Here is a 24792-nt window from a genome sequence, read left to right as displayed (position 1 = left end):
TGTCCCAGGGATTTGCATCAGGCTAGTTTTTCTAAAAAGCACTACAAAAAGTACAAACATTTCTGTGGTTTCAGTTTTAGATGGAAAACCCTGCCTTACTGAGAAGGGTTACAAACAAAACTGATGATAAAAGTGGCAGCACAGAATAGAATTCCAGCTACTACAGTTCAGCTACTACGTTTTATCCTGTATATTTATCCACTGCCCATTGCGTGGTGCTTTAGTGCCAGCATTATTAAAGCTACCCACTTGGCACCAGTCATAGATTAAAACACAGGCCTGGTCCTCCACTGAAGCACTTCTTGTTTAATTAATGACAATTTGTATTGTATTAATCAAATAGAAAAGGTGTCACCACACTGCACTACTAAGGTCCTGCAGGCTATTGCAAGAGGATGCTTCATAAAGAGCACACAAAGCAAAATAATGATTTACATTCTTTTGCATTAAAAATAAAAACAGAAATATAAATACAGAGCTGTAATCAAATTTGGGGTTGATTTTTCAAAAAAGCATCAGCCCAGTAAAACTCACAGACTATAATGCACGACACAAGACGGGGATGATACCACAGACACCACAGACATGGAACAGCATGTGTTGGTGTTAAAACTTACAGGCACGTAAACTGGTGGAGCAATCATTAACAGAGACAGAAGAAAGTGGGAAGGCTCTCTCAAGGGTGTCCATGTTACTATGTACACTGCCTGACATGCAAGAGCAGTCACGCTCAGAGCGTCCGCAATCAAAACAACATGCCAGTCTCATTCTCTTGTAGATGGACATCTTGGCTATAACCATGTGTTGGATGGGAGGAGAGGAAGAGCAGCAGGTTAATGGCAAGGTTATATATATAACAAGGCAGCTGGAAGGTAATTTAAGGGATTTAATACAGGCCTTAGTTAATGTTAACAGTCTTGACCCAGGAAAAAAAAATGCAGTGAGATTATTGATAACACTTTGGCTGTACATTAGAAGCAGGGCAAAAGATAAATTGCTCTTTATTTCTATTCAGTCTTAGAGGGTGACCGCAGTCATGGGGAAGAATTACTGTTTACAGTCAAGTGTTTGGATCAAAATAGAACACAGTAAAAGCACAGAATTCTAAGAATATAGTTTTCCCTTGGCACAATTAATACCGTTGGCTTAAAATGACAACAACAGTTGCTAGTCCATTAGATACTTTTGGCCTATCCTGTTTCCTGTAAAAAATCAGAGATTTCTTTATATATAAATATATATATGTATGTATACACCCACAAAAACACACATACACATATATTCTTACATACACACGCTCATACACACATATGCATTACACATATACACACATATATATACATATATAAATATATTTATTCTTAAATGCATGATAACAATTTGTCTGTATTAAACTGTGCCAAGGAACTCCTTTACTGCAATTAATCACACATTATTAAAGAGTTACAAGATACTAATAAAATTTTCCAAAAAAATTACTTTGCTTACATTGTATCTTCAGGAATTCAAATTAACTCTTGACAGAATACCAAAATTTGCCCATATAAGAGACAAAACTAATAATGGTAAATATGCTTGACATTAAGATCAGTTCACAAATAAGGCATCACCAAAAGCACACAAAGCATTGGTCCACTGAAACATGCTGAACCAATCATTGGCATGTTTTTTGCTCTGGATGCAAAAGTCAATCAAGAACAAAATAACTGAATGTAGAACTACATGTTAATTCCAAAACAGGTTAGACAGAACATTTTTATCTTTCAGTCATCCGAATATCCTTGTTATGTGTTTCTGGAAAAATACAGCATCCTACTTCATAAATGCATGTATAATTACCATCCTGCAATTTTTATGTCATCTGAATCAGGTATGTTTATGTCTCAAGAAATCTAAAGGCCATTTAGATTGTTTCACATGTTGCACTGAACCAACTTTTGGTAATGGTTTAGATTGAACTGACTCAATTATACTAAAAACAAAACAACACTGACAGGCAAAAACAAAACCTTAAAAGTGAATGCAAAAAAAAGGTAATGTTTCTCTGGCCTGTACCTTCAGTTTAGGATGTCTTTTTGCATTATGGTAATGACATTAAATTTAAAAGAATTTTTTTTTCCAGTTTCTTAATCCCACAGTCACCAGGAAAGAGGGATTGAAATCACTCAAATGGGTCAAGTCCTGTTCTAAGGCCTTGATGGCTTGCCATACAGTATACTTGTCAAGCAAGGGTAACATTATGATTGTGGAAAACAGGCATTGAGGGAGATGAATGAGTGATCTCTTCAGCAGCGACTCCATTCCTCTAAAACTTTGCTCACATGACTAATGCCATGTTCTTTTAGCATCCTAGTAGAGTTATCTTACAGCTGTTCAGAAATTCATCATGCAGCATCAGGCTTGTTCATTGCATGGTACATCATTCCTCAGAGCTTGGCTTTTAGTAAGAAGGTTTCCACTGCAGCTTTTGATGCATACACATTCAAACTACACAGAAAATTCAAAACAGCATTTTCCCATGTTTTCCCTCTGTCTAATTCTTCCCAACACGTTCTTTAAAGTTGAAAAGTTGGACAGCAAAAGAAAAGTGAAATAAGTTACCAAAGGTGTGACAGTCTTTCCAGTATGCCTACTTTCTTATTTTTTAAGGAAATGAAAGAAAAATAAAGGGCATTTGTGAGACACACTAACAGTAGGTGAGGTAAAAGGCAGGCCCATTTTGCTGTAATTATAGCTGTTTTGAAGGACTTTTTCTAATCAAACACTGTAGCAAAACACACTGCTCAGGAATTCTCAACTGCTGTGTCATTGGTTAGTAACAGTCCCTGGTTTTCATTTACTTCCGGCCATATCTTGTCAACAGTCAATAATAGGATAGGACACATTTATGAAAATTAAAAAGAATCATCCTTAAGGGCAAAGAAGGCTGGGAAGGAAAACTTTCAGTATCATTTTCATCAGACTTAAACCAATAAAGTTGGAATTTAAGGCCTTCTCTTCAATAGGGGAAGGACATGATGGCGTTTCTCAAAAGCAATGCCCCTCAGGGACTGTTTTTAACTATTATTGTCAGTTGTTCTGGAGATCATGCATCATCATTTGAATATTTCACATCATTTACATGCAGGAAACAGGCTTGGACCTGGAAATATAAGTAGCAGAAAGGACTTGCTATAAGGGTTTCAACCAGTATATAAGCAACTGCATATCAGAGCAATAACTTTTGGAAAGAAAACATGCTGTTACTCTTCATTCCTTTATAGTCAGTTACATTCATACCAAATACAATACTTATTTTAAATAAAACAAAACACACATTATTAGTAGGGATGACTAGTGACAAGATCAAAGACAGGACAGAAATGATTTTAAATGGTTCAGCCACACACATAGCATTTTCTAGAAAACTTCCATAAACATTAACAGAAAATGGGAATCATCAGAGAGACAGGGGGACCTTAAGAACAGCCTCTGGGTGAGTGTTAAATTTATTTGACACCTGTAGAATCTGCGTAAGAATCAACTCATTTGTATTCCTAGATGTGTTATAAATGTTAAATAGAATTGTTATTTGATACTGATGAAAATGTAAGTTGGGACATAAAGGAAACTACTTCCCTATTTTCAATTGTATAATAAATAGAAAAAAAAAAAAAAGAACAGATCCTTCTACTTAATATGATGACAATCACACAGCATTTGTAAACTAATCAGTAAAAATATCAGGGGAAGTTTTAGTGGACATGAAGATAAGACTGCTTAAATAATTTACAAAACAAGGCATATATGAACTACTCATTAAGAGAAAAAGGAGAGAAAAATTTCTTTCAATTACTTATAAAGTAAATAAATACTTTTAGAAACTTTTAGATGTAATTTTTCTCAGAAGGCAGTAGCCTTCCATTCTATAAAAGAAAGAATAGGTCCCTAGATATCTAAGCTTCTCACAATACCTTACTTTCTGATCTCAGAAAGTCAAAAAAGTACACTTAAAATGTGTAGATTGTCTGGATCTCAAGTGTTACTTAGAGTTCACAAACAGTAATGGGAAATATTTCCAGCTGCAAAAATAAGCAAAGGAAACTGCAGATTATTCTCTACCTAAAATGTCAAGAAACAGCTCCTTTTTCTTTCTTTTTTTTTTTTTTTTTTCCTCCTTTTCTTTAAAGAAAGCGGAACAAAGTATCCCTTCTTCTTTCCTGATTTTCTTTTTTTTAAACCATAGGCTGTACCCCATCCTGGTACTGCTCCCGTCACTACAGGCGCTTTTCCCTGGGCTCAGCCCTCGCCAGAGTGGAGCTCCGAGGACATCTAGTGGATCTCTCTCAGGCAGCAGCTGCTTAGGAACAGGGACGGGAAGTTTCCTGACCACCGAATGGTACAAAAAATGTTCCCATAAACTTCAGAATTGGAAATGCACAGTGTCATTTCAATTCATCAAGTTCTCATGATCCAAACTATGAGTGAAAAATCATCAGCATTAAAGGGCGACCAGACCGGTGTGATCGCCTCTCAGAAATGCTGGTTAGCATCATGAGACTGAAACACAGACAGGACTTCCCCCAGCACAGTTTCAGCTTCCTGAAAAGTACAGCAGTGTACCTTAAACTATTTGTGAGAATTTATTGACCTTAACACAACAGGCAAGGATATCTCTCCATTATTTAATTTTTACAAGACAACTTCAAGACAAAAAAGTGAGCTTGCTTACTGTCTTGCAATTTTTGCCATCAAAGACAACAGGTTACTTGTTTGCTCCAATTCACATGGTGCTGCTCTATGTCAAAATTGTAAAAACAGCAGGAGATCTGAGTGGACATTTTTCCCTATTTTAGTAGATATAAGAATGACTCACGGGTTTTGATGTAATGGCACATTTATAGACCAATTCATTTTAATTTTCAAATCTGATCATGACCTTTCTTTCATTACCTCAAAGAAGACTCTCAGCCAGTGTACTCTGCAAAAAAAAGCAAACTACATTTCTGAACAAACTGAAGCTATTGGGGAAATGGAAAAAAACAAATCAAAACTACATGACCTTTTCTTTTCTAGTTCTTTCACAGCAAGAATAACTCCTTTATTTGTTTATTTATTACTATTTAAATTAATTTCTTTAGTTCAGAAAGGTCTCAACACAGGATCATATTTGAAATAAATATATTGCTTCAGATAAATCCAGATTACTTCCAGTATTTTACCTCAAAGTCAATAGGATTCACCATTTCATCCATAGAAATTAGGTTATGTTTTATTATTGATTCTTATCATGCTGACCTGTTTCACAATGTGCTCTTTCATGCTGCTTCATCTTTCTGCTGTGTCATTCTACTGGCTAAAAACAGATGTTTGGAGAAATTTCTGTTCTATCCTTGAATATTTTCTTCCACAACAGTATCTCAATCCTTTAGTGTAGTTTGCAGGCACAACAATAAAATAAATAGTAAATAATGATAATCATAATGCAGGCCACCATAATTTCAAGTTGGTCACAACTTTATCAAGAGCATAAATTTTTCCTTGATAATTTGCTACGTCCTACAGTGTATAGAGCTGAGAGGGAAAAAATATCTCAATCCTGATTAAGACCTGAAGTGTTTTCACACAATAAATTCAGAACACCTGGTAGAATGTTTAAGTTTCATGGCCTCGTTTACTTAGAATAGCTGCAGTTACACAGTAAAGTTACATCCTCAATCTGGCACAGCAACTCTGCACTGCAGCTATGAGATACTCGATCCCCCTTGCTCTTTGAAAGAACAAGCCCATATAATCCCAACACTGCCCTATAATCAGGACATCTCTTTGCAACACTTGTATTTCTAAGCAACAAATTCTTTCCATGTCCCCAATGCTGTGTTTACCACAAGTGTACACACTGAAAGTGACTGATGAGAGCCTTCACAGATTCTGTACGCTTTTAAGTGGTATGACCTAGATTGACATGAAGTGGTCCATAAAGTTCACATTCTGTATATAATAATAATAATAATGTAAAACTTTACAGCTAAGGTCCTGAAAAGTCAGTGTGTGGCTGCTTATGTAACTAATGACCAGCAAGCTCAGGAAAATAATCAGTGCAGCTTGTTTCCTGTTGAAGATATCTCTGGGTTTATACATTAAAAGCCACATTTTTAATTCATTGTCTGGCTTTCCCCCATAACTATTTTTCCATCATTGGGAAGAAAAAAGTTAGATAGGGACAATGAAAAAGTGCTGTGTTACTCTTTGTGTCAGCTGTGCAATGGAAAGGACCAAAGTACCAAAAAACTGAACAAGGATCTGACAGCTGAATTGTACTTAACCAGGCAAACAGTCCTCTAGTGGCAATTACCCCAGCCTAACCAATATCCCTAAAAATTCATAAGATATCTCTAGAATAATTTCAAGGAAACTTTTGCCAAGATCTCATTTTCAAATAGGGATAAAATATGAGCTTGTGGAAAAAAGGGGCAAATAGGTGGAAGAGGGGGAAACTGCTGTATTTTCTTCAACGTCACCCTAATCTCCATTGGTGTAAACGATGAGAAACTTGTGGGTATGACGTCACTGCTACATGCAACATAAATAAAGAAAAGAACCAAAATACTGAACAAAAATACTCTCTGCTAGAGAAAGACAGGTTGGACCGCACTCTGGGCTACAGGGAACCCATTTTTACTCACAATAGATCACTATCAGTGTGCAGTTAAAATATAGTAGGGGCCGTGTTCCAAGGCAGCAAGAGGAAAAATAAATCAAAAGTTTGTCAATTGTCATTGATTACAAGAAATTCCTTCAAACACATCAACGTACACATGATATGTCCCCTCTGGGGTTCAACCCCCACCGTTCACAGCAAGCACTGTCACTGGAAAAAATATATAGATAATTAGACCACAGCTGTTGCACAAAATGGAAGAAACAGGAGGAACAGGTCATCCAGTTTAGAGATTTCATCCCAACGTGGTTGCGTTTTATATAAATATATACATATATTTGGCCTCTTGCTGCAAAAACTACTGTTAAATGGTATAGGAAGGAGATTGAAAACATTAAAAAAAAATTGACAATCTGCAAATAAAATTCCCACATAAGTATTTCTTTGGAAAATATGCCATCAATGTTTATATGTTATTCAGGGAGTGGGATGGGTAAGGAGAAAAGGATGGCAAAGAAACTACAAAACGAAAGCAGGATTACATGAATTATCCCTGGCCTTGTAGAAATGTACTGATGTTCCCTGAATTATTAATATTAGGCCTAATAAGTTTGGACAAATGGCTATGTAGGTCAGACTCACGTTTAGACCCCAACAATACCCCAAGCTAATATTCAGAAAGTATCTAAATTGAAGTGCAACCTCAGATGCATTATTAAAGAATGTGGGTTTTATGCGTTATGGGAAGCTGCATTAATTAATGCCACCATAATTAAGTTTTCCATGTAAAGATATTCTTTCACATTTAATTCACCTGAATGTGACAGTATTTTTATATACAGCCTTTCCTTTCATCTTACATATTTTCCACATTCTGCTGCTTCTAATTACTATGTTACTCGCTCATTAAAGTATGTTATTTATCATGTAGATCTGTGTAGATACATATGTGTGCAATGTCTTGAAAATCAAATTGACGTAGTGATATATTAGATGTTGACAGAGCAGTTGACAGCTTCCTAACTCAACAGGGGAAGTTTTCTCAATTTATGCTTTGTTTTGGTTAGAACTGCATTTTTAAGACCAATGATTTGCATCATTTACAGATGGATAACACATCTAAGGTTTTTCAAAAGTGATTAGTGATTTGAAAGCTAAAACATTTTACGTGAATAACAGACTGCACTTAAGACTTACCTTAAAAACAAAACCAAACCCAAAAAGCAGGTCCCATAAAAGGGATCTCAAAATTGTCAACAAAATTTGAGAACCAAAAAATCACTAATTACTGATGAAATTTTTCATTTAATTTTTCTGCTGACTGACAGCTCTTTAAAAGCAAAGCAATTGCCTTATTTCTAACACTTGTGAGCATGCTCCTCATTGAAAGCTGTTCTCAGCTCTACTAAAGGCTCCCTGCTATCATGGTATCTGTGACCTCTTGCATACCTAGGAAACAGGAGGAGAGAGGGCAGACTGAGGAGAGGGGAGACAATGAAAGGGAAATTTAAGATTTTATTCTCACTGATCATTATTCTTCACCTGAAGAGCATTCCCTCCTTAGTGTTCAGTGCTCACTGAACCAGCTTGGACAGCCACCTCTTTCTTCTGCCTCACTAACTCAATCATTGTTTGTTCATCTGCCCAACACCTTTTCATTTATTGGACTGATATGTGTGACCATGCCATTTGTAACCCTTCCGACTGCACCTTACAGAAGTTGTTACTCTTGCCTCTCCATGGCCTTACTGCTGGCAATATCCATTGTGTTGGCTGGGTCATACCCTGTTTCCTCCCAGGTCTCAAAGTACTGAGAAAGCTACTTTGATTCTCATTAATGTATAATAAAGGGCTCTTAACCTTTATAATGTGAGTTCCTGATTCCTATCTTCTAACAGATGACAATGAAAACTGTAGATCTCACATTAAACTGAGAGATCTTTGGAACTTATTTTTTTTTTAAGCAGGACATGTTTAAAAAGCATACACCATGTGAAGGAGGAATAGAGAAGAAAATGGAAATAAAATAGGTCTTTTTTTTTTTTTTTTTTCCCCTGACAGAACCAGATAAAATTAAACAGGTAACATATTTCTCTTTAACTGTTGAGTAATTTGGATAAAAGATTTCATTTGAGAGTTACAGGCACCCTGAGGCATCTGTAACTGGCTTTACTAGAACTTACTCAGCAGACTCATTGGCTTTGGCAGCAGTTCAAAGGTCACATTCTCACATGGATAAACTGTTCTTGAACAATTTTTTTCCAATATGTTAGGCAATGCATACATTCCTTCCACATCAGGCATGCTTTCCATGTGCTTTGCTCTCCTTGTGGCTACTGGGAAGATAAATACCATTTTCTGTCAGTTCCAGCTGCTTTCTCGCTATCATACTATTGGTTCCACACTCTTGGTGTTTTGGAGGACAGGAGTTTTTTAAAAAATCTCCAGTGATAAATTTTTTCTTTTTAAAATGATCTTAAAGAATTAATCCATTTCAAGTACTCCAAAAGGCAGAGAATGTTCAGCTTAGGCTTTCTTCCATCCCCTAAAATAGTGCACTGATAAGGCAGACTCAAGAAATAAATAAGAGAGCTTTTTCCCTTTTAAAAGTAAAGGGTAAAATAGGCATGATCAAATTCTTCTGATATCTTTCAATTTACCTAATCAGTACTTTTGAACAGAATGATCTTCTTCATGGCAGAACACCATGGAATGCACATAAATATTTATATATTCAATGAGAAATTGATTCCTAAATCGTTTTGCTATCGGTATTACAAATATGCATGGGTCAAACACATCTTTGGCCAAAATGTGGTTGCGATAATTCCTGGAAAAGGTCCTTTCAAAGTATATATAGGTAAAATGCTGACTGCTATATATTTATAGAAATGCGGATGCAAAGTCTGATCTCCATTCAAAAACTCAATTATTGCTTCATGAAAACCTGTCCAAAATGTTTAAGACCTTAACTAAACCTAATATTAGCATTACAGCTAAAAGGATATGTGTCAGAGGTGCTAACATTTAATTTCTTCCAGACAACCCTTTCCTCCAGTAAAACTTTTCATTTATTTCAACAAGAATTTATTTCAATAGCTATATGATAGAGTATAATTCCCTAGTTTCTTCTTTTGTAGAATCAGGTTCACCAAGACAGATAGAAGTTCTTTACAGAAAACTATTGAAATTAATTTCTGTATGTTACGAATGAGAGAAAAACTTCACTGTTGACTAATTCTTAACTCAGAAACCTCCACATTTAGATCTAGCTTGACTTAATTCTTAGGTTTTGTTAGCTTTGGACTTTAATTTACTTTTTAATGAGGACACAGGTCTGAGTGGTGTGAAGTATAATAAAAACATATGGACTTCAGAAACCCAAATTGCACTTACTATGCTGCCATGCATTTATTTCTTAGTTTTTCTGTACCAATGTGTAAAACATGTAAACACATGTACAGGTACTCTTCAGGGCTGAACAGTTCATGAAAAGGAGAGGAAGGGAGGGATAGAAATATTACTTACGCCGTTTGCAGCCACATTTTTTTATCCTTTTGGGATCCGTGATGTCATCATGACAGGCCTTGCAGTAAAAATATGCCCTAGAGAGACAGAATGGAAAAACTGACACATTTCTTAATCCATGTAAATGAAATTAGTCCCATATTTCCTCTTGTTAAAGTGACCAATTAATGAAATGCGCCAACACTAATTTCCTTTAATCTTTGAAAAGATTTAGACATGTAAAGTAGGAAATATTTGCTGCAAGACCATTAATTTCAAATATAAGACTCCAAATCAGTGTTTCTTTTAATATACTTTTATTTGAAAAGTAATTGGAAGAATGGATGACACTTACACCACAGTGTATTAGTTCATTTGTCTTTCATCTTAGAAAAAAGAACATCCAATGGATTTTGTCACCAAAAAAATATATATAATGAATTTTTTGTTCTTATCAGCTATACCACGGTGATTTTTTTTAAAGACTATCTAGCACCCTGTGCTAATTTTTCAGGTTGTTGATCATTGTTGTATGATGAAAATTGTATGTTGATCTTTAATAAGGGTAGAAATGATGACCCTGGGAACTACCAGCCTGTCAGCCTCACCTCTGTGCCTGGAAAGATCATGGAACACATCCTCCCAGAAGCTGTGCTAAGGCACATGGAGGATGGAGGGGTGATTCAAGACAGTCAGCATGGCTTCACCAAGGGAAAATCCTGCCTGACCAACCAGTGGCTTTCTATGATGGAGTGACTACATCAGTGCATAAGGAAGGACTACAGATGTCATTTATCTGGACTTCTGTAAAGCCTGTGACATGGTCCCCTTCCAACATCCTTCTCCCCAAACCGGAGTGATGGATTCGATGGGTTGGATTGTTGGGTGGATTAGGAATTGGTTGAATGGTCACATCCAGAGGGTCAATGGCTCAGAATCCCACTAGGCACTAGAGTGGTGTCCCTCGAGGATCTATACTGGGACTAGTGTTATTTAATACCTTCATTAATGACAGAGGCATCAAGTGCACCCTCAGCAAATTTTCAGATGATACCAAGCTGAGTGGTGCTGTTGCCACACCTGAAAGACAGGATATCATCCAGAGGGACCTGGACAAGCTCAAGAATTGGGCCCTTGGGAACCTCAGGTGGTTTAACAAGACCCAAGTGCAGGGTCAGGGCAACCCCCAGTATCAATCCAGGGGGAAGAGCACATCAGTGCAGCCCTGCCGAGAAGGACTTGGGGGTGCTGGTGGATGAGAGGCTGGACATGAGCCAGCAATGTGCACTCACAGCCCAGAAAGCCAAAAGTGTCCTGGGCTGCATCCAAAGCCCCTTGGCCAGCAGGACAAGGGAGGAGACTCTGCCCTTCTGCTCCACTCTGGTGAGACCCCATCTGCAGGGTTGGGGGTCCTCAGCACAGGAAGGACATGGACCTGTTGGAGGGAGTGCACAGGAGGGCCCTCAAGATGGTTAGAGAGATGGAGCACCTCTCCTACAAGGAAAGGCTGAGGGAATTGGGATTGTTCAGTCTGGAAAAGAGGAGGCTTCTGGGTGACCCAAGTGTGGCCTTCTAGTACCTGAAGGGAACTTACAGGTAAGATGGGGCAAGACTATTTATGAGGGCATGTAACAACAGGACAAGGGGGAATGGGTTTACATTGAAAGAGACTACATTTAGATTAGATATTAAGAAAAAGATCTTGTCTGTGAGGGTGGTGAGACACTGGAACAGGTTGCACAGGGAAGTTGTGGATGCCCCATGCCAGCCGAGGAGAATTAAGGAAGTGAGAAAGGATAACCTTTTTATTTTAGATAAGATTTTTTAAATTTTCTCATTTAATAAATATGCATCAGACTGCCCATAGAAGAGTTCAATCATGACCACCAAGTCAACACGCCACGTGAGGCTGCCATGACACATTTCATGGCGATCACCCAGATGGACTCTAGCAGGACAGCCACAGTTTACCAGGATTCTTGCTGGCATAGCAAATTAAACATACTTTTTAACCTGATGAAAATCCCTGCACTTGTCCACATTCAGGATAGGTCAGCTCCCTGTCTATGTTCCCTAACCCCCTCTCACCGCATATTTCTCAATACAATTTGGCAGTAAGAGGAAAAGCCCCCACTTTGCAACCACCCATATATTCTGGTACAGGATGGTTGGATTGGTAAAACAGTTGGGAAGCCACTGAAACAAAACAATCTACAATCCAAAATATGAAAAAACCCAAAATCCAAACCAATATTAATACACAGCCTCTGATTAAACACAGCCTCTGATTAAACACACCCTTTGGCACTCCAGCCAGGATGACTGCTACTATTTCTTCTAGATTAACTATAGCATGGCCACCACAGGTAGAACTATACTGGTAGTTAAGTGACCCATCAGGAGAAAGACAGCAGGTCTAACACACAAAAGATGAATCATATCAATGCTTCATATCAGTTTAAATACAAATTTAAATTGCAGGGAGACCACACTGAATGCTATTAACATTTCTAAAATCAATATAGTATGAAGCTACCAATGGAAGATGTAAGTCCTAAATATAGCACACTTTATTTCTCTAAGAAACTTCCAGGAGGATTACTCTTTCAGGCTGTGAAACTGCCTTAGTATTTCCAAGATGCAAAATATGAAAGGAAAAAGCCTTCTCTGAGCATGTATACTTTGTTGCAGAATGTTTCTGGTCTTCAAGATATTCACATTCCACCAAAAAGAATACAAACTACCTCCAAGGAAATGAGAAGAAAATATTTTTCAATCCATGAGTTGATGTCAAGATGTAAGCCAGGAGGAGAAAACTGCCTGAAATTTTTACAATTTCTCCCCAGTCCAGCTGTAGAGCCCCTTTATTAAACAAGAATCAATTACCAAAAATAGTCCCTCACAAAAACTTCATAACACAAACTGGATATTGGTCATTTCTAGAGATCATGTTTCTGAAGTTCACTGCAGGACAACTGTCCTAAAGAGAACCTTCAATCCAATGTCCAAATTAAAGAATAAATACCTGAAGTGACTGCTGTAATAAAATTATCCTAGATAATTGGGGTGAATTAAGTGGATTTGAAGAAAGTGGATTTCTGATGCTAGTGGTAACATGTAAATGAATAAAGAATAATGAAGATGCAATTCATGTAGTTTGTATTACATTTAAACAGTCAAGATTTTATGTGAAGCTATTTAACTAGGCATAATTTTTTCTATTTACCTAGGTATAATTGCTTCTTACGGGAAACTATTCTTCTACAAATGCAAAAGTGATTCTAACAGAAAGAATAATTGAGCATTGTATGTTTTATTTCATCGTGGGATACATAAATATGAATAACTTTAGCTTAAGGGAGCTGAAATGTCTTCATTAACAAAACCAGAATAATTTAATTTGCATTTCAGGTATAAAACACCTTTAATTTTGCCTTATTAAAAAATCATTTTTCCCCTCCAAAAGACCTCAATTTTAGAACATATTTCTGACTCTGATTCATAGCTCAAAGGGTGAAATGAACATTTTTCATAATTGGCTTTGTTAGTTGAAACACATCTGATAACCATTCGTTTTGCACAGAGCAGCTAAGAAATGTGGCAAGGATATTTCTAAATGTGGCAGGATATTTATAAACAAAGTCTTCTGCCAAAATCCAGGCAGAATTGGAAATCTTGTTTCAAGCTCGCTGTCAAATAAAACGCGCTAGATGAATGATGTGAAAAATTTGTCTAAACTCCTTAATAACAGTCAATTTCTCCCTAACCATAGCAGTTAAAAATGCTATGCCATTTTACTTCCAGTCTGAGAAAAAGTTCATTGGAGAGTGTAAAATGCTTATAAAATGAAAGAAAACTAGCAGCTCAGTAAAGCAATGTGAAGACAGTTCTGTATATTCCACTGGAGAAAAGCAGTAGATTGGAAAGGAACTGCATGCTGCAAGGCAGAGTCCCTGGGGCAGTGCAGGATGCACACACTCCAGAGATGGTACCACAGATGTGAGAGGACAGGAGCACTGCTGCTCTGTTCTGTATGCTTCACCTAGCCGAAAACTATCTTATCTCTTTCAACAAAAATAGAATTCAAGTTCACTAATTTCACTGTTTTGGTGTTTTCACTTCCTTTAAGTATTCATGGCAAGTGTGCATTGGTTAGGTATTATTTCACTATATTTAATCCTAAAAGGTTGGAACTTAATAAAAGGTATCATTTGCATACTTTAAGTATAGGATTTAGTTAAAATACCAAACTCATGCAGAATATCAGTAAAAAGCTGATTGCATGACTCATAATGAAAATACAAATTATGGGGAAGCACTCAGCTGCAAATATTCCTTTTCTTCTTTTTTTTTAATCATAGAGACATTGAATATTTTTCTTTGAAAAATTCTTTTTATCACATTGCTTTTTTGTTCCTTCCAAGCATACTATAATCCTAACAAACAAGAGTACACACATTTGGTCCTCCATGCAGTATCATAAAACTCCTTTCCATTCATCCCAAATCTAGTACAGCCAAGCAAAATGAGCCTGTGAAGTTGCCTGCAATGGTTGAGATATAATGCACTTTTGTAGCCTTATTTATTATTATGAAGCCATAGAGTTTGTTGTTCCATTAAAGAAAAATTACAAGAATATAAATATTATTTTTCTAATGCAATTACGGAATGAACACAGTAGCTAACTTGCATCAAGAATTTGCTAAAGCCTGAGATAAGAACTCCTCTAAACCTGAAACTAACAGGTAATCCCTGTCCTCCTCTCTCATAGTAATTCCTCTGAGACAAAATAAGTATAGAGAAAACAAATAAAAATATTTCACATTTTCTAGGAGGACTCAAAAACCCCGCCTCTTTACTTCTTCTCATATCTGGTGCAAATTTTGTTTCCTTGATATTTAGAACTGTACTTAAGAAAACTTCATGCACATAAGTTGGTTCAAAAGTAACAACCCAATATCCCCTGAGAAATTTTAAACAGATAATAATGAAAATTAGGTGAAACATTTACATGTAAAGAAAAAAACTGAAATTAAATATATTTGTTTATATTCAAGGATAAAAGTGCATTAATTACCTTTTTACTTCTTTGGCATCACTTGCAATGAAGAATCCTAAGGTACCTTCTTGAATCTTGACGTGGTTTCCAGGATTGATTAATATACTGCTCAGTGAAACAAGAACAAAACCAATAAAACAATAAGTTTAAATTAATTTTAACTGACTCTTCCAAATTAGCTTTATTTGATTCTATTATAGGGGACCCACTAGTTAGGAAAGGCTGCAAGGAAATTTTAAGCCATTCTTCCTTAATATTTCCAATCAAATAAGTTTCACATGCTTTTTACAAAAACTTTAGTTTGAGACAGTCAAATGCCCCTGCCTATAATCACATCATGTAAGTGCTTACATCTGTTTTCTTATCTTTTTGCTTTAAATATAGACTACACAAAAACCTCTCAGAAACGTGATGTGTGAAGCTGAGCATTGCTGTTTTCTTGCTCTGTCATGCAAAGTGGTGAAAAATTCACAATACGGTGAAAAGGAAAGCAGTAAACACCACTCAATAACAACAAAAAATATCACTTATGAAACTAAACCTTTTGATGCAAATTTTTGCCAATTTCTAGTGAAATAGAAAGTTAATGGGACCCCTATCTGGACATGTAATGTTATTGTTTAAAATCATAAATACACACATACACTCAAGGGGAATGGTACAAGACAACCAGTCATGACAGCTGAAAAAACATAAAATGGATAGAAAATTTTTAAAACTCGGCTATGCAGCCATGAAAGAAAAAAAATAACCCAACCACCATGACAGAAGAGCCTCAGCTATCTTTGACAAAGGAACTGGTATCAAGAAGTGAGGTACTCCATGTCTATGAAATATCTTCTTTATTTTCATAATTATTTAACTCTAGATTTTAGGTTAGGCACTTTGCAAAGTACCAAGCAAAATATGAATATACAGATAGAGATAAATATAAATATATTCTCCAGTAAGTTTTATTAATGTGTAATATATCTTAGCTTTTGACTCTCTAAAACTGAATATAGCTTTTCAAAAGTTTTCTCTCTTTTGTCTTTTATTAAAGTTCAGCTTTTCTAACTCAAAATGTAGTAATGGTATGCATATGCATTTTAGAGTAAATAAAGACTACCAGCAATTTAAACACTTGTCCATCTAGCAAAAATTGATTTTAGGGAAGTACATATACACAAAAATAAATAAAGCACAATTCTGAACAGACATACATTACTAAAATTTGAAGGTCCAAAGTCTTTCATGCTACTGTTACGAGGGAAAATGGATCTCAGTACATCTCTTATTCAATATGTTATTTATTCTCTACACATTAGGAATAAATTAGTATGACAACATAATGTATCTGAAAGATTAATAATGGGCACATTTTTTTGTGTAATTCCACATGCCCGCAAGGCCCTGTGACAAGAATATGCAGGCACAAAATAAAGTGCTCATGAGTTCAGAAGTAAAAGGTTGGTCATAAAGTCATAATTCAGCCCCCATTAGGTAGATCTTACAATACAGCTCTTAATTTAATACCCACAACCTCCTTCCTTCTCACAATCTGAAACTTCATTCAGTGGTATTTTACTGCCACTACTTCAGGCATGACTTCATGTAATTTATCTCTCTTTAAAATCAGCATCTTATTTTTCTTGTGTGTTTTTCTGCAATGTTCGTCTCTACAGCACGCAAAAGACGCACAAACTTTTCATTTCTTTTACAGGACAGGAAGAACAAAGATATAGTATAATCTCATTTTACAGAGGAGAGATTAGGTCACTATGAGATATAGTATTTACTAATCTGGGATGCCTACAGGCGAACTTCTTCTAAGTGTTTAGCATTGCATAGCTCCATATACACTTTCTAGGGACTTCTGCTGTAAGAATGCTCAGCATTTCCAAAAGCCCAGCCTCTGATTCCCAAAATAATGAATATAGTTAATCAGAGGTCAGCTGCAGAAGACTTGGTTAAAATTATTATCCCCCTCTCACACAGATAGTCTGTGTCAGAGGCTGGAACAGAAATCAAATCTCAAAGAAAGCGTCTACCCAGCTATCCTTCCCTTTCCTTCATTCACAGTTTCAAGCTTTGCAACAAAAAAATAAAAAAGGAGAGGAGAACTACAGAAATTGGAAGGTATCACCACAGAAAGCAGGCTCATCTCCACAGCACACTTTAGTAATATTTGCAGAAAATGAAATGTGATGGTACAAATAACATCTGTATTACACACACGGATACATGGGATGAAATAAAGTTACACAGCTAAACTAGCATCATCTATCATCAACTAGTATCATCTAGTATCATATCTAGTATTTATTTTCCATATTTTCCAGTGTTTATTTTCTTTATCATCTAGCATCATAGCTAGTATTAATTTTGTTAGTGAATTGGGCCTAATGGCTGCACTTGCAATGAAAACTTTTACCTAATGCAGTTTTAAAATGCATTTTCACAGGTTTAAAATGGAATAAAACAGGAGGAAAAAAAAAAAGAAGAAAAAATCACATAATAATTTCTTCATATGAAACCAGTCCCTCAGGTCAAAAACAGGTTGGAAAATTTAGCTTTCCTGCACAAGCTTTTGTCAATTGAACCCAAAAAGTACTTACTAGCACTTGCAGAGTGCTGTACTGGCCATCTTAGTCTCTACCTTTCCTCCTCCCTGCCTGCTATTATGTAGTAACCTGCCACTACACTAAAAATTTAGCTGCTAAACTCAAAAAATCTTCTATAGAGGCTAATCTCATGTATTTATTATACTGTTCCATATAAAATATGTAAGGTCTTGTAGTATAGTTTGGGTTGGCTGTTTTTCTTAGGTACAAATGGGTACTGCTCTGTCTGAAAAATACTTTTTATTTCTTTACTTGATTCTGAAGTCACTTAAATGTTACAGCTTTTCAGTGAAAACAGATGAACACATTTCATTACAGAGACCCAGGCTGGATTTTTCCTCAATACAATTCTTGGATATGGATAAACCATACCAAAGAGTAAAAGCTCCTACCCAAACCTCAACAACCCAAACTCCGCAAACTGAGGTAACCACTAGATGTATAAATGTTCACTCCTCACAACAAAACTTAAAATTTAATGAAGTAATAAGCATATGAAGCTGTTCTTTCAAGATGCATGGAATGCAGTCATAAATTAGAAGTAACTGGCTTCATTTAGGATGCAATGTATTGTGAGCATGATTTTGTATCTCAAGGTTTTCTGAGACACACTAAATCAATTCACATGGGTCAGTGTACAGACTTTATTTTTTTCATATCTTATACTTCATTCACATATACCTCTTTTCACAAATACAATGTATTTATAACCACAAAATAGAGATGTGACAACAGTTAATGCAGTATGAACCCAGCAGGAAAATCTTCTGTTGGAAATGAAAATTAACTTGCCCCATCACTGCTACTGGCTAAGAGTTACAGCAAAAGTTCATAAAGCTTTGGGTTTATATACACACTGATATATAACCAGAGCAAAATCGTGAGCAATTTCTACTGAGTCTGTATGGATATATTAAATATACTGCTTATTAAAGCTGTAACTGAATTATTTCTTATGACACCTGTAGTGTCATTAGCTGAAGTTATGCTTTGATAAGCACTCACTCTAATATACAGCAAGGGAAAAGTTTTGAATTAAAATAGAATATGGGGAACAAACAGCACAGAGAAAAACAAAACAGTCTTCTGAGTATTTCAAGAAAAATGCATCCATCAGTTATTTAGAGATGCATGTGTTTTTTAATATTAAAATATGCATATATATATATATCTCCATAGCTGAGAATATAAAGTATATTGCAAACTAAACAGGAGTTTTAAGAGAGACAGCTTCAGCTAATGTCTCATTTTTAAATATCTCCAAGGCTACAAAAGAAAAGGGAAAAAGGACAGAAATTCATGAGGTTTAATAGCAATAGATATAGCTAATCCATATGCATTCTGTGCCACACATCAGAAAAAATATTACTGAAAATAACGCTGATTTTTTGAAACACGTTTTTATCATAAAGCACAATTTGATTTTTTTATCTCCTAAATCAGCTCATGAAACCAAGTAAGGAAGGCCAAGTACTTTAGAAGCTTATAAGATCTTGATCAAACTTTGTAATTCTATAACATTTCTTGTTTAGGTTACCTCAGAAACTAATCAAGTAATAGCAAGCTCAAAAACATTTAGTCATAATTTCTTTAACGATTCCAGTTCCAGAAATAACATTCCTCAGGATAAAACCTTTCATGACAGGGCTCACATGATTGCTTGCTCCTTCACACATGAATGTTTAGGACACATGGCAATTAAAGCCATGTAAATTAAATACGATTTAATGTGCTCAATGGGAATTTAACATACTTCACCACCATAAACTTAGGAGAAGTCAGTTCCATTACTTTTTGATAATATTACAATTAGGAAGCCACTTGTGGAATAAAATATGCAGTTTGGAAACCTGTGTTCTACACTTATCTGCAAAAGTTACCCCATTTGCTAAAGAAGATTCACTTGGTGACTAAATGCAGGACCATGCATCTAAGAGCAATGAAAATGTCCCACACTGAAAATGTGGAAATCAGCCTTGAATTTAGTTGTACTCTTCGGAAACACAGACTGAATCATAGAATGATTTATGTTCAAAGGGACCTTTAAAAATCACCTAATTACAACCCTCACATCATGGTCAGGGATACTTTTCACTAGAACAGATTGTTCAAAGCCCCATCCAATCTGACACTGAACACTTAAAGCACAAAAAAGAATCAGGAGTATTATCTACACAGCCGAAAATGAGTTCCCAGACTGACAGAAATATAAGCAGGTGAAACACAAACAGAAATCAGTGCACATTTGAGATGGAAAGTTTAAAAAAAATGAAAAATTCAAACAAGGTCACAGAAATTCTAGATGAATGTTTATGGTTTTCTTTACACAGATTGTTCAATGAAAAGTTAAGATAGGACATGATGACTTTTTCATGTCTGTGGAGAATAGATATCCACTCATGTTTCTCACTGTGTGTTAATTGTGATCAACTTACTTATTGGTTTATATCTTTCTGATATTTTAAGTATATTTGCTACCTTCAAAAAAATACAGATACAGGAAAATATCTGTTCATCCATTCCTATCTACCTGAAACTACTCCAGAACATGAGTGCTGCTCAATACTTTTTGGTAGTGCACGGATGACTGACTGCACAATACACCAATACTCTGACCTAGTTAAAGCATACCAATATTGTATCTTCCTTTAAAGCACTAAAAGTAAGCTAAGGTTTTGATTACTGATTGCAGATCTTCTATGCTTTCTTGAACTTAAAGGTATTTGATGGAGAGCCTAATAACTGGAGATTTTAACTGTAAGACAATTTGTGAACTGACACTTTGGGGTAGGACTAATTCCCTCCAGATATTTATTTTTGACTCATTTCTGCTGTTAGGTGTCTCCTGCTTTCAAATATCACACATATTGTATTCAAATTATGCTTCTTGGGCTAAAACGCTATTAAAAAGTTATAGAAACGTGATACCTTTTCATATTATTAGAATATTTAAAACATTACTTCTAATAATTTATCAGCATACGAAAGATTTCAGCAGGAGATGAAAAATGTTTCCTGTAGTTTTCTAGAATATTCAGCTATCTTCTACATGAACTACATGGAAAAAGCAACCAATCAGTGTCAAGAGTCTGAACCATTATTACGCAGTATGTGTTTACTAGTAGGCCACTTGCTAAGTAGCATAGCTCCACAATTTGCTTTGCATAGCTTGAAACTGAGCAGGCTCCCACTACTACTGAAGTTGTGAATGAATGTAACTTTGAACTCTTAATCTAGACATAGTAGTACAGTGGCTGACTCTCAGATATACGTAACTGTCAGCCTTCTCTGAGAAAAACAAAAGAGGGATCTTATTAATAAGGAAGAGGTGTGGTGAAGGTCTTTAAACTGAGCTGACAAAGGCATGTGGAGGTGCCCAGCAAATACGCAAGGGTAACAAAATTTTAGCAGCACTACAAGAACACTGAAAACTGAAAGCATAGGTAAGGTCAACCAATAGCAACATGCACCAGAAGAGATCTTTTAAGGATTTTCCTTATCCATGTCTCTGTTACGTACTATTCCTGTTTGGTCTTACTTTGAATGTTACATTTTAGACAGCACTAAAGGTGGGATTAATCTCATCCATTTTGGGATTGAATTCTAATGCATTCAAGAACTGTCTCTCTCTTCCCTTGCAATTATGGACTAAGTCTGGATAGCTAACAGGAGATTAGACGTTTAACATTTTGATAAAGTTAGGTGTGATGAATCCCATTATCAGAGACCAATTGAACAGTTCCTTCCTGCATCAAGGAAACTTGTCTGATTTAGTAACCCTACTTCTTTTTTTGTTTGCTGTTTTCAGCTGTATGGCTACCCATGTGACTGCCATCACCCTATTCTAAAGAAAAAAAAAGACCAATTGTTGAATTAAATGAAACACAACAGCAAAATTTTGACTAAACGCATAACAAAAGCTGTAACAATTCTGTTTTAAACCTTGTGGTAGATGTACTGTACCATTCCCCATGCAACTCAAACAGTAGCAATATCATCTAGTAATCAGGAGGATATAATACTGTTAAAGTACTATGAATACATTATCTAAAACAAAATTATGTGGTATTACTGACTATAGATACCACACTTTTAAACAAAACCAGCTATTCGTCTTGATAGTTTCATGCTATGCCCAGATAAAAAGTACCACTATTAGCATTATGGCCTTTTAAAACATACCATGTCATTCATCCAACTATAGAAGTAGTTAAAGCTAACGTTTTTTGTTTCAGGGTATGTTTTGAAGTGGAGTGTGACAGTAGGTGCACAAATCTCATAGTGGGAGTTGTGCACATACCAGTTTTCACACTAATTGTAACACGTAAGTATTGCTTCTTTCTTCTGGGCTCTATCACTGACATTAATTCATAATGCTCCATATTGCTCTATACAGCAAAATCTAGTAAGACACTAAAAAGAATACAAGGCAAAAGACACAGTGCACATTACATGCTACAGTATATTAAAGCTTAATTACTACAAGCATATAAAAGGTTGCTCCCAGGAGTTAAGTTTTTTACAACAGCACCTACTAAGTCATGGTCTACAGGATGTGCATGAGGTATTTTATTTGGGCATAGTCCAAACTAGTTCAACAGTGATGGTGAACTCAATACACTGGGAAACAATTAAATTATTCCTTCTGGTTCCAGAAGTGATTAATTATCAGTACAATGAGGCACAACAATATACTTTATTCTGGGAGCAAGCAACTTCACTTGATACAACACTTCTTCATATTGCTCATCATGCCAGCATTAACATGCCTTCACCACAAGATAAGATTTACTTAGAAGCAAGAAGCAAAGTAGAGGTGCAACAGCTGCAGATCCTTGGAGATGCTAAGTGTTGCAGTAACTTCTCTGCAGTTGGATCATATCAATAATGCCAAACTGACAGGAAGCCACCTCTCTTATCACACATCTACTCAGAAACTATAGGAAGACTAAAACTTAAATACATATAACACATACAACATACACAACAGAACAGACATGGAAAGTAAAGTTTGAAGAGCGTGATGAAGAAGGAAATTGACATGTCTGGACAATGAGAGCAGGTCTCCAGACCATCAGTGACAGTCAGACAGACTGCTATAAGCAATTAGGAAAAAAAACCAGCTGTCAGGGGGAAGAGAGATGAGGAGAGACAAGGATATGGAAGAACATGCCTTATTTTCTTCATCCAAACCAATAGCAGCATGATAGAATGTAGACTAGAAAGGACTCATAGCATGGTATACCAAAGAAAATGCAAAACATGCCATCTCAAAAAAAACCCCAAAGCTGAGAAACAAATACATTCAGTAACATCTTCATAAATGAGTTAATAAATGTCATTAAAATGAATGTGACATATAATACAAACTATCCATGGCACTTTCACTGGAACAGTACAACAGGTTTAATGAGTGCTGTATTATGAATAACTGGACTCAAAACAGGACCAGAAATGCAAAGGATCAGGTATCTGGTTGTTGTTAATGGAAGATGAGACTGCAAGAGAACATGAACTACTGTATTGTAAGATGTGTTTTGAAGGAAGACTCTGGGGAAAGGAGGACATCAATGAAAGTGTGAATATGAAAACAATATGGCAGCACAAGGGCTGGTAAAGACGAAATATACATCGTCATGATACAGTCAAAATGAGGACAGGAGATATTAACAGCAAAATCTGCTTTTCAAATGCAACAATCTGATACACCAATGACTCCACAAAGGGGACAAAAAAGCCTAAAAAACTAATCCTGTTTTATTTTGTACTTCCTGCAAAGAAGTTAGTGCATGAGTCACAAGAAACAGTGGAGAGACAAAATGCTGTTCTCTCTCTCCTCCTTGAGATTGGGGGCTCATATATAAATATACACACAGATATATATATACACACACAGATAGATAAATATATATGTATATATGTGTGTGTATATACAGAGAAAGATAGACAAAGATGTTATCTTCCTGTGTTCTTGGCAAGGAATTAGTCCTGAAGTTAGAAGGAGTGAAGGTAGGATTGAGGTTGGAAGGAAAGGTAACGAAGAGGGCATACCGCTTTCGGCTTCTGCAAACGACAAGAAAAAAATTGCAAATCAAACACTTTGATAGGAAATCAACTGACACCAAAGCAAAAGCAAAAAAACCCTTTATTTAAAAGTCTTCAAGGCTTAAAGGTTTTTCTGCTGAGAATGAGAACAAATATATGGATAGACAAAGAGAAAATTTTACAAGAGGAGTATAAATGGGGAGCAGGAGGGAAGAATCCTGGTTAGGCTTTCCTTCTTGCTTACTTATGAAGAAAAAAAAATACAGGGGAAAAAGGAAGGCAGAAATCTCTCTAAAAGGGATTTCAGATGAGGAGTTTGAATATCTGAATTTTGTACTGTTAGGTTTCTTTATATATTTAACATGGGGACATTTTCAGGTTCATGTTCTCCATGTTTCCTTTGCATTTTTCTACAAAAAAGCCAAAATCTCTCTCCAAATGAGCTAAGAGCATTTTTTAAGCTATAGTATTTGGCTTGCATCAGGGAGACAAAAAATTAAGTGCTTCCTATATTTAGTAAAGGGTTTATAACATTCCCAGAAACCAATCACAGATGAAGGAATGGCTAACTCATATCGTGAGCTGGAGTTACTAGAGTGCAGACTTTAGTAGCTGGTCAGAAGCACTCTAAATTGAGATTTGTAAACTCAGAGATTTCTTTGATAGCTGAGAAGTAATTTAAACATTATTAAATATATAAGTGTAAAGGTTACAAAAATCTAATGATGGCTATTTTAATTAATCTTTAAGATACCTTGATGAGAAGCAGTTGCCTAAAAAAATAAACATACTCTAGATACTCTACCCATTATTCGAAAACTAATATGCATTTATCATATTTATAACTATATTACTTATATTTAGGCTTGAATAGCTGCTTTTAAGCATCCTGTAAAATCTTAATTGTTTATAATTACCTATCTAATACTGACAAAATT

At 35.8% G+C, this 24792-nt stretch overlaps 1 protein-coding gene across 12 annotated transcripts in view; it reads right to left on the bottom strand.

The window, feature by feature from the left end:
- The window catches only part of KCNMA1 (potassium calcium-activated channel subfamily M alpha 1), a 447551-nt gene that overhangs the window by 90386 nt on the left and 332373 nt on the right, over positions 1-24792 (bottom strand). For 8 of the 12 annotated variants that reach the window (XM_069019298.1, XM_069019294.1, XM_069019295.1 and 5 more), the window contains 3 exons: positions 15225-15311; positions 10169-10245; positions 618-791 (listed from right to left, as the gene is read on the bottom strand). In XM_069019298.1, the coding sequence (XP_068875399.1) occupies positions 618-791; positions 10169-10245; positions 15225-15311 (338 nt within the window). Of the gene's footprint in view, positions 1-617; positions 792-8823; positions 8977-10168; positions 10246-15224; positions 15312-24792 lie in introns of all 12 variants that reach the window. The other 4 variants (XM_069019301.1, XM_069019302.1, XM_069019300.1 and 1 more) reach the window with 2 other exon arrangements.

This window comes from Aphelocoma coerulescens, chromosome 6 (assembly GCF_041296385.1).
Source record: "Aphelocoma coerulescens isolate FSJ_1873_10779 chromosome 6, UR_Acoe_1.0, whole genome shotgun sequence".
NCBI classification, from domain to species: domain Eukaryota; kingdom Metazoa; phylum Chordata; class Aves; order Passeriformes; family Corvidae; genus Aphelocoma; species Aphelocoma coerulescens.
Note: the sequence above shows the minus strand (reverse complement) of the source record. Positions and strands in the feature narration are given on the sequence as shown.